This window comes from Hemibagrus wyckioides, linkage group LG04 (assembly GCF_019097595.1).
Source record: "Hemibagrus wyckioides isolate EC202008001 linkage group LG04, SWU_Hwy_1.0, whole genome shotgun sequence".
In the NCBI taxonomy this organism is placed as follows: Eukaryota; Metazoa; Chordata; class Actinopteri; order Siluriformes; family Bagridae; genus Hemibagrus; species Hemibagrus wyckioides.
This window is the reverse complement of record NC_080713.1, coordinates 10,780,692-10,799,130: the sequence shown is the minus strand read 5'-3', so window position 1 is coordinate 10,799,130 and position 18,439 is coordinate 10,780,692. Positions and strand designations below refer to the sequence as shown.

The 18,439-nt window shown below is 36.9% G+C and overlaps 1 protein-coding gene across 4 annotated transcripts in view; it reads left to right on the top strand.

Moving 5' to 3' along the window:
* Positions 1–18,439, top strand: part of golim4a (golgi integral membrane protein 4a) — a 28,376-nt gene extending 9,937 nt beyond the window's left edge. The window contains exons 4-17 of one of the 4 annotated variants that reach the window (XM_058387402.1): positions 820–869; positions 2,151–2,204; positions 3,063–3,213; positions 4,198–4,280; positions 5,688–5,771; positions 6,739–6,864; positions 9,558–9,752; positions 9,998–10,323; positions 10,982–11,034; positions 12,000–12,064; positions 12,206–12,391; positions 13,087–13,155; positions 13,369–13,455; positions 15,693–18,439. In XM_058387402.1, coding sequence (XP_058243385.1) covers positions 820–869; positions 2,151–2,204; positions 3,063–3,213; positions 4,198–4,280; positions 5,688–5,771; positions 6,739–6,864; positions 9,558–9,752; positions 9,998–10,323; positions 10,982–11,034; positions 12,000–12,064; positions 12,206–12,391; positions 13,087–13,155; positions 13,369–13,455; positions 15,693–15,821 — 1,658 coding nt within the window. In that variant the 3' untranslated portion in view covers positions 15,822–18,439. The remainder of the gene's footprint in view (positions 1–819; positions 870–2,150; positions 2,205–3,062; positions 3,214–4,197; positions 4,281–5,687; positions 5,772–6,738; positions 6,865–9,557; positions 9,753–9,997; positions 10,324–10,981; positions 11,035–11,999; positions 12,065–12,205; positions 12,392–13,086; positions 13,156–13,368; positions 13,456–15,692) is intronic. The other 3 variants (XM_058387403.1, XM_058387404.1, XM_058387405.1) reach the window with 3 other exon arrangements.

Sequence of the window (18,439 nt, the reverse complement as noted above, 5' to 3'; positions counted from 1 at the left end):
AAGAAAATATATAAGAAAAATACTAAATACGGAGATTTAGGAATAAATATGGAGAATTAGATGAAAAACAAGTAATGTGGAAGACAAGTGTTTAAGGTTACAGACCGATTCGATGTGCAAAAACTGTTATGTGCAAAAACTGCGTGTTTATGAGTTCTGTGCAAATCTCAGTGTATTGAGAGTTCTGTATGTCGGAAACCCCACATAATCTAAGCCTAATAATTGGTTAAATAATCTTGTTGTTTATTGAAAGAAATGCATGGAATCATTGGTCTGGTGCCATTTTTTATTAGTAGATGTTTATGTAACATTTATGGAAGGACTGTACGCACTCAATCCCAACACAGGAACATATTCAGGATAGAGACGTTTATCAGTAACATGGCAAACTGTGGAGGTTCTTTGGAACTATTAATTTACTTCAAGGGACAGAAAAATGTAGGCACACTTTCTGATTCAAAAAAACAATGTAGTATACAGCAAAATGAGGGAGACGGAGATTTTGTACATCACGTGGCACCCAGTTATATAAAGATTGGTCCTTGTTTAGTGTCCTGTTATATTGTTATATTTATGTTATGCTCCATTAAGCTTTATTACTTTTAAATATAGCATAATCACAGCAAGTCTTCTCTTTAAGATATTATTTCAACATATTTAAATTAAATTATTTAAATACAATTTTAATAAATTATTATTGTAGAAAATGTTTTTTTTTTCATTTTATTAATATTTTTGAAAGTCTTTCAACTTGTGTGACATTTTATACTTTCTGTCTGTTTTCCTTTTTTTTTCTTTTCTTTTTTTTTTTTTTTTTAGATTATCTGGTTTATAAACTGGAGGCACAGCAGTCACTGAATAAGGAGAAGGTGAGGCATTAATGTCATTGTGTAAATAATAGAGTCGCTGCATGTTTCATCTTTTTGGCTCGTATAGGATGTGTCAGCTGCATCTGCATGACTAAATTGGGGTTGCTGTGAGATTAGGAATATTTTTTTCTCAACATTTTGCAAAAGAGTTCATCGACAGCGTTGGGTTTTAAGAAGTCAGGAAATCGTAGACATGTAAAAAAAAAAAAAAACAAAGGGCAATTTAACAAATTATTTATTTTTACTTTAATGTAAGAATTAAACCGTTTTATTGTTGTTTACGTCCCTAAACATTTTGCTCACTATGTTTTAAATAAGAAGTAATGTTTTTAAGAAGTAAAACATGGTGAGTAAAAAAATTGCTTCAAATGATTTTGGCTTAAAAAAAATCTGATAAATCCTCTGCGATTAATTGTTATTAATTGTTTTATTCCACTTATACCATAGCAATTTGCTAATACTAATTTATTCATTTACACAAATCATTGTGTAGTTATATTTAATGTTGCGTATTGTCCATGAAACAACTTAAACTACCAGAATCTCTTACTGGAGGTTTTTACCATAGAAAAGATTAATTAGAACACTGATAAATTTCTGAAAAATTAGATTGGAGAAGGCAACAGCACTCAGACCCTAACCTACACCGACTATCTTTAACAATGATGACATGCAGAGAGTGATGGTGTGGCAGCATACAAGACAAAAATCTTACTAGTGGGTGATGCTGGAGATACTGGATGCTTTAATGGCTGTGTATGTACAGCACACGTGTCTGAATATTTTCTGGTGCTCTCCAAATTCATTGTTCCATATCGCACATTCGGTGTTTGCTAGTTTTACTTTTCATCAGTGTGTGTTCTCGGACACACTGTCCCCTGTGCAGTGATCAGGGTTGCTATAGAGACATGACACAGACAAAATATTAGCCGGAGCTTCCTACTTGCAGCGGGATTTAAGATACATTACATGAATATAGGAGCTTCCCACGCCCTGGTAAGAGGTAAATCAAGATGAACGAGTTAATGTACACAAGCATTTGTATGATGGTAATAATAGCATTTCAGGGTGTGTTCAGTGACTCAAGTTTGTTTGGACAGATTTGTTTGTAGATTTATTTGTACAAGTCAAAGGCTTGTTAAGGAGATGTAAATATTAACCAGAGAAACTGAAAGATAGGGTGTGTGTGTGTTTGTGAGTGTGTTTGTCTTGCCAGCTTGCTGTTGCTCTAGGTAAAAAGCACAGTGTTCTTAATATGTGCTTGGTGTTTTTCCCCTACAGCAAGATGCCAGCAGCAGGTTTAACTCTGTCTACTCACAGCACCAAATGCTGAAGGTCAGTGCTCTGTCTGTCTATCTATCCGCCTGTCTGTCTGTCTTCTATCTATCTATCTATCTATCTATCTATCTATCTATCTATCTATCTATCTATCTATCTATCTATCTATCTATCTATCTATCTATCCATCCATCCATCCATCCATCCATCCATCCATCCATCCATCCATAACTCTGGAAACAAATAAGACACCACTGCCCAATCTCCAGATTTGTACCCTATTGAAAACCTCTGGAATGTCATCAAGAGGAAGATGGATGGTCACAAACCATCAAGCAAAGCTGAGCTGTTTACTTTTTGCAAAAAGAGTGGTATATAGTTACCCAACAGCAATGTGATAAACTGGTGGAGAGCATGGAGCCAAAACGCATGCAAATCGGGGTTATTCCACCAAATACTGATTTCTTAATGTTATTTAGCCAAAGCATTAACACAATATGTTTACAAATTATTTGCATTTTGTTTTATTGAGTTATTACAGCTCTGCAAATACTGCATGATCTTGGGTTATTTTGATGTGTTGTCATTTCCTTTAATTATACACTCTAAATAACAATAGTTATATTTTGAATTTAGGAGATACAGTATATTGTCAGCAGTTCACAAAAAATGAAACAATACTGTTCATCTCACCAATACATGCACCTGTAAGAAAAAAACATAAGAAACTGATTATTTTGCAGTGGTCTCATTTTTTTTTCCAGAGCTGTATCTTAGTGGTGGTGTTTTTTTGGCCCCTCACAAAGCAGAAGTACTGCTACAACCCCAAAGTTGATTATGTCCCAACCACAGCACATCCCCACATCTTCAACAGTGTTGCGGTATAATAGATTTTGTGTGACCTTGTGTTTATAGAATCAGCATGAGGAGCTGAAGAAGCAGTTCTATGAGCTGCAGGAGCAGCATCACGCTCAGGGTGAAGACCACAATAAGGTTCTGGATGAACACCAGCAGAGATACGACCGATTACAGCAGACTAAAGAGACTGAGATCTCTAAACTCAAAGGTATCACCATCACTGCCACTTTCTCTCTCCCATTACATACATGAGTAATAAAAGGCAAGTCCAAGTCAAGTCCTGAGTCTTTAGAGTCTTTAAGTCAAGTCCTAAGTCAACAGAATCTGTTTTGACAGTACACTTTTTACACACATAAAGGAACCTTAAGCATATGAAATGAATTGCTAGTCTTACTCAATAGCCACACATGCATATTAAAATTCTTTTTCTGTAAAACACACTGTGTCAAAAAGCAAATTACATGCCAAGTCTAAAGTTGATGCAATTTAAGTGGGACTTGGACTTGAGTACCCATCTCTGGTGTACAGAGCAGCATTATTACTCTTAATACCTTGTTAGTAGAACTCAATAACATTTTAATTCATGAATCAAATAGATTATATAGATTATAATTTAAGTACTCAATGTTTCTGCATTTCCACAGAGTCAGAGTCACTGTGTTGTTCAGGGGCTAATAGAGGTATTGGGGATATAATAGAGGATGGGCAGAGATATTTGTCCATTTTTATTGCTCAATTCTATTTAATACAACAATTTAGAATGGCAAAAAAACTGAAATAGCATGTGCACCTTTAATTTAAAGGTGTTCTTTTAGGAGTCTGTGACCTTCAAAATGGCAGCACACAAAATGGCTCTTTATAGTTGTAAACTAAATCATCAAATGACCAGAGATGGAGTCACAACCCTACGTTTGAGAACCCAAGCATTACACACTATTTGTTATAAAGCTATTTTGATCTTGCTCCCTTGTTAACTTCCCCTGTCCACTTTGCCTTGAAAGTCTTTACAGTCAGCTTGAGAGAAGTTCATTAAATGAGCTTTAGATGAGGGAGATGACCTCAAACTTCATTAGCACCCTTTACCCGGAATGCATTGCTGCACTGTAATAAATTGTGTTGTTTTTATGCAAGTCTGTCTGCTTCTCTATGTAATGTGATGTCCATTAAGCAGTGTTGACTATGTCCCCTATAGAAAGTATTTATAACCTGCGGGAGGAGAACAGGCAGCTGAGGAAGGCTCATCAGGAGATCCATGTGCAGCTTCAGGATACAAGGGTATGGCCTTAAGGCAGTGGGGGTAATGTAGTTTGTGTTCAGATTTTGCTGCATAACTTGCAAGATTTTCCAACTTTTACATCATTCTTAAATAACAGACATCTAATTTTCCCTCTACCAGTCAAACATTTAGACATGCTCATGGATAGGTTTTCTTGAAATGCACTATTTTCTATTATTTTTAAAATTAGAATGAAGATATAATTGTTATTAAAGAACACATGGAATTATATGAAGACCAAGATATATAAGAAGATATATATACTTTATACTCTTAACAACCAGCAGGGAGATTTTTCCCCAAATTTTTCCCATTAACTAAATGAAAACTGGTTATTGCAGGAAAATCATTTAATTTATATTATATAATCACTTATTTTTTTAACTGCAGATACTTTTTACATTTGCAAAGCACATAATCTCTACAATATAGATTGTTCTGTACTTTTAATTTGTCAATTTTTTTTCTGTGCTACTTTTACTATTTGGTTGTTTTTTAATCCGTATATAATTTTACCCTTAGATTCTAGCCCAATATAAGAAATGGCCAGGGAGGAGAGGAAAAAATCTCGCTCATTTATGATTTTGTCTCTGTTTATTGATGAGCATATTACCTGTAAAATAAGTAAATAAATAAATAAATAAAATTAAATTAAATTAAATAAAAACTTAAAATTCCAATACAACAAACTGACCTTAAATTCACTATTTATATTTGTATTAGTGACAAAATTCCAACTACATACTATCAAATGTTTAATATAAAAATGATGAAAAATATATTCCCTCTTAGGCCCAAACTTTTGATTGGAAATATACACTATATTGCCAAAAGTTTTGGGACACCCCTTAGTTCCCCTTAGAACTTTTAATGCTTCAACATACCAAGACATTTTGGACAATTTCATGCTCCCAACTTTGTGGGAACATTTTGGGGATGACCCCTTCCTGTTTCAACATGACTGCACACCAGTGCACAAAACAAGGTCCATAAAAACATGGATGAGCTTATGGATGAGCTATCTCCAAACTGTTCTGAGCCACCACATGAAATTGTCCAAAATGTCTTCGTTTGCTGAAGCATTAAGAGTTCTTTTCACTGGAAATAAGGTGCCAAGCCCAACACCCATATGGGTGGCCCAAAACGTTTGGCAATATAGTGTACATAGATTTTTTAGTTTGCTTTGAATTTTCTTTCTCAAACTTATCGAATGTTCTCTGTGTTACATACATTTTAATGTCTAATTCCATCCCATTTACTGACAAATGGTCATCACTGCATGTTCTCCATCGCTTTATGTTACACAGGTATTGTCTGATGTGTGACTTGTCTAACTGTGGTGACTGAAATCAAGTGTTGTGTGAAATGGCATGAGGCTGGTTGACTTGTGCTGATCCTCTCTTTAGCAACAGCACAAGGACTTAAAAGCAGCCCACGATCAGCTTGCACTGACCCTGGAGGACCACAAGAGTGCACTAGCGGTGGCTCAGGTGTGTGTGTGTGCGTGCGTGTGTGTGTGTGTCCACTGGAAGGAGACACTGTGGTACTCTTCAAATGGATGCTGCTCTTAATCCTGCTAATGGCACTTTTACATATCCTGGCACAGCTTTACTGCTTTTAGCTCGTTTTTTCATTTCACATCCTTTCTTTCTTTTTCTTTCTTCAGATCAGGATAGCATTATTTACCTGTAATATAGCACCGGAAACAAAAACAAATCAGTATCAGTAATAATTGAGCAATAATAGCATAAATGGCATCAACAATTTGAAGTAGTTTCATTAAATTGTGGATAGTTGTCGCCTCCTTTTTCTACAGAAATGGCATCGATTTGTGTTTCTCTTTCGGAAGTGAACTTCTAAAAAGCTTGAAAGGTTTACGTTTGGCTGTCAATCAAACAGGATGTGACATTTCGATAAAGCCCCAAGCACTACTGCTAGTTTCTATGGAGATAAGTGCCATGTATTTTTGTTTCAGACACTGATTTTTTTTTTGATCTGCCTAACGGTTTAGCCAAATCTCAAATATCCTTTTACTGCAAATAGAATTTGTCTTTTGTCTGTTTTTTCCCCCATTGTCCTGTCAGGCCAGTAACCTGTCACCAGCGTCACCACATTTAACAATGGCTCATTATTAGCCTTATGATTTTTGTGTGGAGAAGTCAGTGAATGTTACATACTGTACATATTGTTGCTTATTCAATTCACACAGTTATCATGAACTAATAAGTCATCCATCCTAGTTTTTACTTCTTCATAATGAACCCTTCAAATAACTATACTAATCACATAAGTTTGAGTCTTTAATATTATATATAACATCCTTACTATTTACTTTATAGGTTCCAAACCAACTTATGTTGTACTGTAGTTAACGTGTACTTGTCTCCAAAGAGCATATATGAGAGTAACATAGCTGTAGGGGTGTTAGTGTTTGACATGCCTCTTTGTGGCTTGTAGGTCCAGGTGGATGAGTATAAGCAGCTGAAGGAAACTCTGAATAAAATGCCGAGCCTGAAGAAGCCTGAAGAAGCTCAGCCTGCTGCGGTTGAGAGCAAACAAGCAGAGCAGCACCAGAATACAGAGGTAACACACTCACACAACAGAGTGCAACAAGCCTAGTTCTTAACAATCAATAAGCAACACAGAAGCACAAGGAAACAGCATTAAAATCCCAACACTTTCCATCAAACACCAATAAAATACTCAACACTCCAAAAAATTGTAGCTAAAAACCTGACACTCTCCAGCAAACACTAGTTAAAAACCCAGCATAGTCTAACAAACAACAATAAGAAAACGACACTCCCCAATAAATACCTATAAAACCCAACACTATCCAACAAACACCAGTATAAACCCAACACTCTTTAGCAAACTCCACTTAAAAATCCATCACACTCACACAAATACCTATAAACCCCAATACAATCCAACAAACACCAGTATAAACCCAACACTATCCAGCAAACTCCAGTTAAAATTCCAGCACACACCAGTAAATGCCTATAGAACCCAATACTACCCAACAAACACCAGTATAAACCCAACACTCTACAGCAAACTCCAGTTAAAAATCCATCACACTCAAACAAATACCTATAAAACCCAATACTATCCAACAAACACCAGTCTAGACCCAACACTCTCCAGCAAACTCCAGTTAAAATTCCATCATACACCAGTAAATACCTATAGAACCCAATACTACCCAACAAACACCAGTATAAACCCAACACTCTCCAGCAAACTCCAGTTAAAAATCCATCACACTCAAACAAATACCTATAAAACCCAATACTATCCAACAATGACCAGTCTAGACCCAACACTCTCCAGCAAACTCCAGTTAAAATTCCATCATACACCAGTAAATACCTATAGAACCCAATACTACCCAACAAACACCAGTCTAGACCCAACACTCTCCAGCAAACTCCAGTTAAAATTCCATCATACACCAGTAAATACCTATAAAACCCAATACTATCCAACAAACACCAGTATAGACCCAACACTCTCCAGCAAACTCCAGTTAAAATTCCATCATACACCAGTAAATACCTATAAAACCCAATACTATCCAACAAACACCAGTATAGACCCAACACTCTCCAGCAAACTCCAGTTAAAATTCCATCATACACCAGTAAATACCTATAGAACCCAATACTACCCAACAAACACCAGTATAAACCCAACACTCTACAGCAAACTCCAGTTAAAATTCCATCATACACCAGTAAATACCTATAGAACCCAATACTACCCAACAAACACCAGTATAAACCCAACACTCTACAGCAAACTCCAGTTAAAAATCCATCACACTCAAACAAATACCTATAAAACCCAATACTATCCAACAATGACCAGTCTAGACCCAACACTCTCCAGCAAACTCCAGTTAAAATTCCATCATACACCAGTAAATACCTATAGAACCCAATACTACCCAACAAACACCAGTCTAGACCCAACACTCTCCAGCAAACTCCAGTTAAAATTCCATCATACACCAGTAAATACCTATAAAACCCAATACTATCCAACAAACACCAGTATAGACCCAACACTCTCCAGCAAACTCCAGTTAAAATTCCATCATACACCAGTAAATACCTATAGAACCCAATACTACCCAACAAACACCAGTATAAACCCAACACTCTACAGCAAACTCCAGTTAAAATTCCATCATACACCAGTAAATACCTATAGAACCCAATACTACCCAACAAACACCAGTATAAACCCAACACTCTACAGCAAACTCCAGTTAAAAATCCATCACACTCAAACAAATACCTATAAAACCCAATACTATCCAACAAACACCAGTCTAGACCCAACACTCTCCAGCAAACTCCAGTTAAAATTCCATCATACACCAGTAAATACCTATAGAACCCAATACTACCCAACAAACACCAGTCTAGACCCAACACTCTCCAGCAAACTCCAGGTACAAATCTATCACACACCAATAAATACAGGGTGGGGTGCAAAGACTTCCCTTTTTTGAAGGCGAATGAAAGAAAAATTGTGGCTGATAAACAAAATTTATTTTTTGATAATGAAAGAACATATAGAGAACCGTGGCCACCACCTTCAAGATATTTTGTTTAAAACAGCATAATTTGAAAATTGAAATTATGTTCTTTCATTATCAAAAAAATAAATAAATTTGGTTTATCAGCCACAATTTTTCTTTCATTCGCCTTCAAAAAAGTGAAGTTTCTGTGCCCCACCCTGTACCTATAAAAACCCAATACTATCTAACAAACACCAGTAAAAAAATCTATCACTTCCCAGCAAACTCCAGTTAAAAGCCCAACACACTCCAACAAACACCAGTAAAAAGCCAACCTCCAACAAATACCATTTACAACACTATCCAGCAAATAACAGTATAAACCCAACACAAAGACAAAAAAAAGCAACACTCCAATAAACACCAGTTAAAAACCCAACATTCTCGAAATTAAATTCTGATACAAATATATAGATTAAAATACAATATTCTGCAACAAACACAAACAAAATACTACTTTCTATATTGTGATCTCTAACAAAAATGATAACATAAATGATTTCACTGCTGATGTCATTGTATTACTTTTTTTGCATTCCTTGTCATAATCAATCCACTTGCATTCATACATATAGTTGATTTTGGAGCTCATGTCTCCTTGGTGTCTCTGTCCATAAATAGTGTCCTGACCATTAATTCTGTCCATATTTCGAAATGTTCCATTTTCCTTATCACCATGGAGCAGCAGGGGCAGAAACGAGATGAGAGAGAGGTGGAAGGAGTACAGGAAGAAGAGATGAGGCATGAAGGCTTGGATCAGCCTCATACAACAAAACAGCATGATGGCCTTCCCCATGAAGAAGAAGAAGAAGAGAAAGAACCAGAACAAAACCTTCCTGATGAAAATGCTTTAGAGAGCGAGAGTCACATTTCACAGCCGGTCAGCTGATTTTAGTTACTGTCTTATCTGTCCATTTGTTATTTCCACTTCCACCTGCCATCAAGACAAGTCCTGAGCAGGGAATTTGGGTTTCAGGGCTCTGTTCTGCATAAGGGTTTTTTTTTTTTTTTTTAGATGTTTCACTACTTTATACACTTTACAGTTATTGTATGTGGTCTGGCCAAAAGGACAACAGGGAGGGAGTAAATGTTGTAGTAATGATGTCTGTGTGTATGTGTTTTCAGGTGAGTTCTTCTCAGGGAAACCACATCAAATCTGCCTACGAGCAGCAGCAGGAAGAGCAGCGGCGTTTAGCTGCACGGTTAGAGGAGGAACAGCGGCAGCTGCTGCAAAGACAGGAGGAACTGCAGAGGGAGCGGGAGGAGAGAGAGCGAATGGAGAGACAGAGGGAGGAGAAAGAACGGCTGGAAAAGGAAAAGGAGGAGAATGAACGGCTGGAGAGGGAGAGGGAGGAGAGAGAACGGATGGAAAGAGAGAAGGAGGAGAGAAGACAGCGAGAAGAGCAGCAGAACAGGCAACTCCATGAACAGTCGCACCAGGAACAGCTCAGGTTCTACACAGTACACATGCATACAAGGGATACGATACAATTACTCATACATTTCATAGTATGTGATACCACATGATGGTACCGTTTTTTTTTGTTGCACTAATAAATAGATGAGATGAAAGGGCAGGGATCTGGATATACTTGATTAATAATTGTAAATCAAAACAAAGCAAAATGTCTGTTATTAAGAGGAGTGACTATCATCCCGTTACAATACAATACAAGTAACCTGATGAAATATCTTTATGGCCTTTTAAAAATATCTTTAATAGAGAATGAAAAACCTGAGCACACAGAGCAGATCCAACAAGGACGGCCATTATATTTGCCATGAATTGTAATTTGTGATGTGGGTATTGTGAGCATAGAGCAGCGAACTGAGCATCCAGAGAAACTGTGACACGAAAGTGAGAGAATTTCAATTCATTTTAATGATCACACTCTGTCATACCGCTCTGCTCTTTCAGCTCAGCTGACCTCAAACCCTTTATTAAAGTCAGTGAGATTTCCTGTGTAGGAGTAGCATCTCATCCAGGGTGTATCCTGCCTAGTGTCCCTGGAACAGGCTCTGGATGTTTCATGACCATTACAAGAATGAATCAGTTGCTGAAGTTAAATAAATAACTTTCTAATGAATGTATTTGTATGTCTCGTTCAGGAAAAAATCACTGTATGAAAATATGGAGCCTGAAGTTGCCCACCCTGATGAACGTAAGTGATTGTTAAACATATATTTTATTATACACTACGAGTTCTCTTCCTGAAAGATTTATTATTAAAAAAAAGTTCACCGACATAGTTATGTGAAATATTACACAAAGTTCAAGTAAAGAAAACAATATGGGCATCAAACATAAGACTAGACTCGCCTGGGGGCATGGCCTAATATTCAAATGAGCATGTTTGATGTGAGAAGCTTCTTTAAGCATGCTAAAGCAGCTAATTTCAAACACATGCAGTTTAACTCCACATCTACAAAGCTACCTAGTTATAGAACGATCACAGCAGGCTTTGCTTGTAGGGTGTGTTTGCTGTTATGGTGTCGCAGTGTATGATCAGCCACTGAGCTCACTGCTGCCTTCTTCAAAGCACAGAATAAATTGTTTTCACGTCTATTAACCTCCACCCATTCATTTCCTCCTTACTCTAGTGGTATTTTTCAACCGCTTTCATCTGGAATCCTACTAAATCATACCACATCAAAAACCTGGTTTTCTCTGTGCAGAGGATATGACTGCACTGAAAACTCTTTAGCTGTGTAATTCACCACTGCTAGAGCAAAAGCACACTGACACATTAGATTATTTGTTTGGTTATTGATTGATTGACTAATTGATGGTTTAGTGAACAGCCTTTCCTCACCACCACTGTATCATTCTTCTTAAATGACAGCATGATAAATACTGGAAAAGTCAACTTCGAGCTGTTCTTTCAGAACATCTCGAATCAAAGTAGCACCCTCTTCTCAAACGCTGACTAATAATGAATATTAATAAACATGTATTAAAATCATCCCAGAAGGTTATACATCTTTTTTGGTGAACCCTATGAGAATTAACTCCTCAACTCATGAGTAGAAATGCACAGACCTACTGTGCATGTGCTGCTGGAATTGAGAAATTCTCAAAGTCAGTATGTCTCCAGTTATGATCATTGTCTTGTCTTTCGTTTTAAAGAGAATAATATCCACCATGAGGAAGTGCAGGGGCAAAAGGAAGACACACATTTGCATCATGAAGAGGTAGGGGTGTCTCTTTCAATGAAACAGACAAATAAAAGACACAAATTAATACCAACGCACACGTATAACGTCAAACGCGTACACAGTATAGTGTAGCATTTTCTCACATGTGTGATGGTCATGATTTCTCACCGCACTTAGCAAACCATGGAAGCGGACATCGATCCCGCGGACGATCCCAACAATCAAGGAGAGGACGAGTTTGAGGAAGCTGAACAGCAGGTCCACGAGGAAGAGGAGGAAGAAGAGCCGGTGCCTCCTGGACACCCTGACACACACTTGATCAAGGGGAATCAGCAGCAGGCTCCTGCTGATGAACAGCTGGTGGTGAGTCCAGTACAGAGTGGAAGAGTGTCATGGATTTGATCTTTTTCTAACATATCATATCTGCACAAAAACTGTTTTCATTTGGACACTGTTTTGTTGCCTTTTAACAACCTTAATACTGTTAATGCTAGTTTATGGCTGTTGACTTGCGTATTATAATGTTACTTTGTGTTTTGTTATTATATCCTTATTCATAAATATGCTAATTCATATTCAGCCTGTTTACTATAAAGCTAGTTTGTGTGTTATATTCTTTAGTATAATACTAATCTATGATTACCTTAATTAGCATTAAGATTATAATAGTTTGTGCTTTTATCCTGTTTGCAATAATGCTAATGTACTGGCACCTGCTAAATGAATGCTAGTTGGATGTTTAGCATGTTAGTTTGCTGTAATACAAGTGGAAATGTATCTAGTTTAATAATAATAGGTGTTCTTTAGCTTCTTTACTATAATGCTAGTTTATGGTTACCATGTTTAATGGGATTCAGTTAGCTCATGGATTATTATAATGATAGTCGGTTGGTTTACTGGGGTTAATAAACTGATGTTTACAGTATGACCCAGTTTCAGGCTGAATGTTTAAGACCTCATGAAGAAAATCAGGCTTTTTGTTCTCTAGAAATAAAGATGAGTTAATATTTGCAGTGTACAAAAATAAAAAGACTAAACTGTGTTGTGTGTTTGTGCAGATGGCAGGAAACCCAGACCAGCAGGAAGACAATTTGGAGGAGCAATATCAGGAAGAAGGAGAAGATGAGGTCTATCTATCTATCTATCTATCTATCTATCTATCTATCTATCTATCTATCTATCTATCTATCTATCTATCTATCTATCTATCTATCTGTCTAACTGTCTGTCTGTCTGTCTGTCTGTCTGTCTGCCTGCCTGCCTGTCTGTCTGTCTCTCTCTCTCTCTCTCTCATATACCTTATAAGTAATCTTTTTCTGCAATCGTGTCTTTTCTCTCAGGCTCAGGAAGATTTGGCTGTGGAGCAGAAACAAGAAGAGAGAGGAGAAGAAGAGGCAGATCCTTACAATGAAGAGAACGGAGAACAGGTATGCTCTCTCATCCTTTCATTCATACATTATTTACTTCTTCTTGTGACACCAGCACTCTTTTGTAAGCTTGAACCGAATCTAAACCTAAATGAACGTTTTCATTGATTTGTATGACAGATTTAAGCCTTATTTGAACCGTTAACAGCTATTCCTCCGGCCTTACCCTTTAAATTATTTATCTTATTCTGTGTTCTGATTGGTTCTCAGAGGTTTTTGCTTAAGTAACTGTACACTGTAGGAGTTCACATGTATTGTTCTTAACATTTCTTTTGGGATGACTTTGAAATATTGATGAGAATTTGTTTGTAATTGTTCTTACTGTGAAATTCTAACTGTAGACCCAGGATGGGAGATCACAAGGTTTTTGTCTGAGGTGTCTGTCTACTGCTCTCTCATTCCACTCTCCCTCTCCCTCTCCTTATTTTATCAGTAAAACCTTTGTACCCCTTTTGATTTATTATACAAGTGACACACCCAAGACATCATCAGCTTTTTATACTATAATTAAGTTTGAATATCTACATTTGGTAATTATTTACCTTTAAGATTCCTTAACAACATTCAGCTATAAATTAAAAGATGGGGTCATCCCCAAACTGTTCCCACAAAGTTGGGAGCATGAAATTGTCCAAAATGTCTTGGTATGCTGAAGCATTAAGAGTTCCTTTTACTGGAACTAAGGGGCCGAGCCCAACCCCTGAAAAACAACACCTGCATTCAATGATTTGGAGGGGTGTCCCAAAACTTTTGGCAATATAGTGTATCTGTATGAGGTAAAAAAGAAAAAAAAAGAACACCCACATTTATTCTTTTCATGACTTACAATAAGTCCATAAAAGATACATTTCCACATTTATACATATAATGTAAATTGACTTGAAATTAAAATATGGGTTAAGGTAGCTAGAAAAATGCTGTTTATAAATCAACCCTAAACCTTGTGTCATAATGTGCTATGGTCTGATGAGAACAAGGTAAAAACCTTTTGTGTATAATTCTAATAAATATATTTTTATATATGCTATGGTGGTGGCAGCATCATGCTCTGCATGCTTCTCTTCAGCTAGAGCTGGAGGAGTCAAGATAGAGGGAGTTACAGCTAGCCTTCCTGTACAAAATACCAGTCACAAAAACCTCCAATCCTCTGTTAGACAACTGAAAACGGAGAAAAATTTCACCTTCAAGCATGATAAAGATCCAAAGCACAAATCCAAATAAACGAAGGAACAGTTTCAGAAGATGATTTGGATTTTTGTCATCAAAACCGTGTCTTGATGTTTCAAAGGAAGAATGGAATTGCCAAGTCAAGATCTGCTACGCTGTTAGGCTTTTACTTAATAAGACAATAAGACTGAGTGCTGTATTACAAGCATTACTTTTTTTAAGAAGCATATTTCTTGGATTTTTACCAAATAACCACCAACAAGATCAACAAAATCGATCATTCATCCATCTGGAAAATAAAGAACAGGTCATTTCAATTATTTTCATTGTCTGTACCGCTTATCTGATCTATACTCGGGTCACTGGGAGCCTATCTCAGGGACTCTGTCATTTCAATTATTTCAGCACAAAATGCTGTTTCAAGATACAGAAGCCTACTTCAGACTAGCTGTGAACTGGTGACATCATGCATGGTCCTGATCATTGAAATCTACAAAACATAATAACTAGTAATTTAATAACGGCTCCTCTACAAAGCAAGTAGTAGTTAAAGGGTGTGCACACTTAGGCAACCAGATTATTGTTGTTAAGTGTCACATAATAGGTGAAAAGGGTTTGTCCTGGTTTCCTTTTGTACATTAGAAAACCCTGCAATTTTAACAGGTGTGTGTATTTTATATACCCTCTGCTATGTGTGTGTGTGGAGTTTGCAAGTGCCTCAGGGGTTTCCTCCCGGTACTCCGGTTTCCTCCTTCAGTCCAAAGACATGCATTGTAGGCTGATTGGAATCTCTAAAATTGTTTGTAGTGTGTGAATAGGTGTGTGAGTGTGTGTGAGATTGTGCCTTGTGATAGACTGGTATCTCTATCTAGACTGCTATAGACTATAGACTGGTATCAGGGTGTACCCTGAGTCTCCTGGTTCCCCACAACCCAGTAGGATAAGCGGTGTAGAGGATAGATGGATGGATGGATAGGTAGACAGATGGATCTTTTATATCTACTGCACATACTTGATACTGTAAATGTCCCTGTGCTTGTGCTTACACGTGTGTGTGTGTATGTGTGTAGGATGATGCCAGAGAGCAGGAGGACACAGGGCCCGAGAAACATCCCGCCAAAGAACCTAACGAGGAGGAGAACTATGAAGAGGAAGAGGAGGAGCCAGAGGAAGAGGCCCATCAGCGGGCAGAGATGTGAAACCTTTTCTTTGTGTCCTTTCGTTACTGTAGCGGGATTGAACTGTGTGAAGCAGCGAGTCCACTGGAACTATCATCTTCTTTTGCGGTAAGACTTCCTCGAGCTGGACTTAGACTGAACGAAATCTGCTGATCTGGATAAATATATATTTCTGTTCACTGTGCCTTTATTTTGCTAATTTGTAAATGGATAGATTCAATAATTAGAGACCTGAGCATTCTAAGCAGAACTATGCTGTAGACAGAATGTTTATGATCAGAGTGCCATTTAAAGAATTTAAAATATTTAATGTTTACCATATATATATATATATATATATATGTTAATTGTCTTCTGTCTTTTTTAAGCTTTTTATATGGCTGGATGTTTTTAAGAATACTGTCAGTGTCACTACATGAATGTTTATTATTTGTGGGCAGATGAAAGTTGCTAATGATCATATTTTATTTTATCGTTAGAAGTGTTGAATATTTTTTGGGGGTGAAGACATATAAAGAAACTGTATTTAGCTGCTACAAACTAAAGTAGAGCAACTCAGATCTGAGATCTTTCAAATGTGGCTTTTGTGTCAATGTTTGAATGTCAGATTTTTGTGGGATTTTTTCCTTTCATATTGTGTTGAACGTTGGATTCGGCTCTCGTGCCGAACGTGAATCTAGTTACTGTGCAATGAGCCCAGTCAAGCCTCCACTTGGAAATAGAAGTCATGAATTGAAATGTAAAGCTCATGAGAACATGTTGTGTTCATGATGATGCTGAAACCCTCAGGCCCCCTGATTCAGTTTAAATGCATTCACACATAATCAGAGGTGTTAAAAAGTGTGATATGAAACCAGCTTTAGTGCAGTAATATATTACATAACCATTTTGATCTTTTATGAGATACTGAAGCATAGTAATTCTCATTATTAACCTCATAACTGGTATGGAAATGACGAAAATGGATTTTTGCAAAAGATAATGCTTTATTAATCTGCTCATGCAACTACCACTCCCGGAGCTTTGCTAAATATTGCGCGCCACAATGCATATGAATATTCATAAACATATCAAAGACTCAAGCCGTTTCTCAATACGCTTTCTTATGATATCTTGCGTTATCGTACTTGTTCTCCATCATCATCCTCTCGAATACACATGAAATTCCCGGGAGTTGTCCTTGATATGTCCTTAAGGATGCATCAGGTGCAGATGTGAGCCTCCTTAAAGTCCCAGAAATCACTGCAGCAATACAACCTGACCCATACGTCTTTTAAGAGACAATAATATAAAGAGAATAATTTTCATATATGATTAAGTTTGAGCTATATATGAGGTTACTAAAAGGTCACATTTATTCCTCAGAAATATCATGAAGCCACGGCAGGTTCCACAAACTTGTTAGCTTAGTTTTTAGTTAAATATGAGGTTGCAGTTGCAAGCAGTAAACTTACATGCAACATTTAAACGTGTTTTACTAAAGTTTGGTCAATCAGCTGGTCAACAGTAGATCTAATAACCATGGAGTATTCAAGAGACGAATTCATTCCCAGTCCACTGCACAACAGGAAGATCTCAATTCTCGCCGGGATGAGTTCTTTGTCTTTCTGAGTTCTTTCTTTCCAGCTAAGATCAGTCTAAACGAGAGTCTTTGAGTCGTTAGATTTACTCTTGCGTCGACTCTGTTAGCAGCCTGCATCTGTTTTTGCAGGTGTTATCAAAGCTGTGATATTTTGTGTTCAATTACAGCTTTATTTCTAGTCTCACAATGGGGAAATAGATGTACTGAGGAATATTTCCGCTGCTGTAGTAGAGGTCTGGGGTGGACTGGTGTCCTGTTCTGGCTGTATCTCTTCCTTGCGCTCAGTCTTCTCAGTCCAGGTTTTATATCCAGACAGTCCAAGTTACCGGTTACTGAATATGACTGAATCAACTAGCAGTTAGACTTTAGATAGCAAATCTGTCTAAACCAATCTTGGCCAAAGGAATATTTACATTTTTGGCCAAACTAGAGGTTTTCTGCTTTTGCTTCAGTATAACGACAGGTGTGTGCCAACATTACATATTTATAAGTCACAATGTCACAGTATAATAATATATCTAAAAATAATCCATCACTAGAGAAGTATTCCCTAGTCAGAGTGACACTTCTGTCTGCCACATGCAGTGCTCCTGCACTTAAATTCCTCCAGAATAAGATGCAAGGCCTTGTCTTTATGTTGCTTTCTGAACGTGACAGAATTTCTCTGGAGAATTAATAACCCAATATTGTAGACGTTAGATGATCTTATGGTGAAGTGCATCATGTGACATGTCTTACATCCTGTAGATAATAACATGGAGTGAGTAATAATAACACTTAAGGTACCTGAGAGATAACTCTGCACAGATATTTGAAACCTATTTCCAAAAATAAAAAAAGAACCAACAATGCCAAATCATACCATAACTTCTCTGATTATTATTATTATTATTATTATTATTTTTTTTTTTTTTTTTGCTGTAGTTTATTCAACTGAATACTGAACCCATCTTACTGTTATCGTGAAGATGTTTCTGATGTATTTAGGCTTTTGAATGTGTCACTACAAATAATTGTATTTATTTTGCCAAATGTTATTATTGATATTATGAACAAA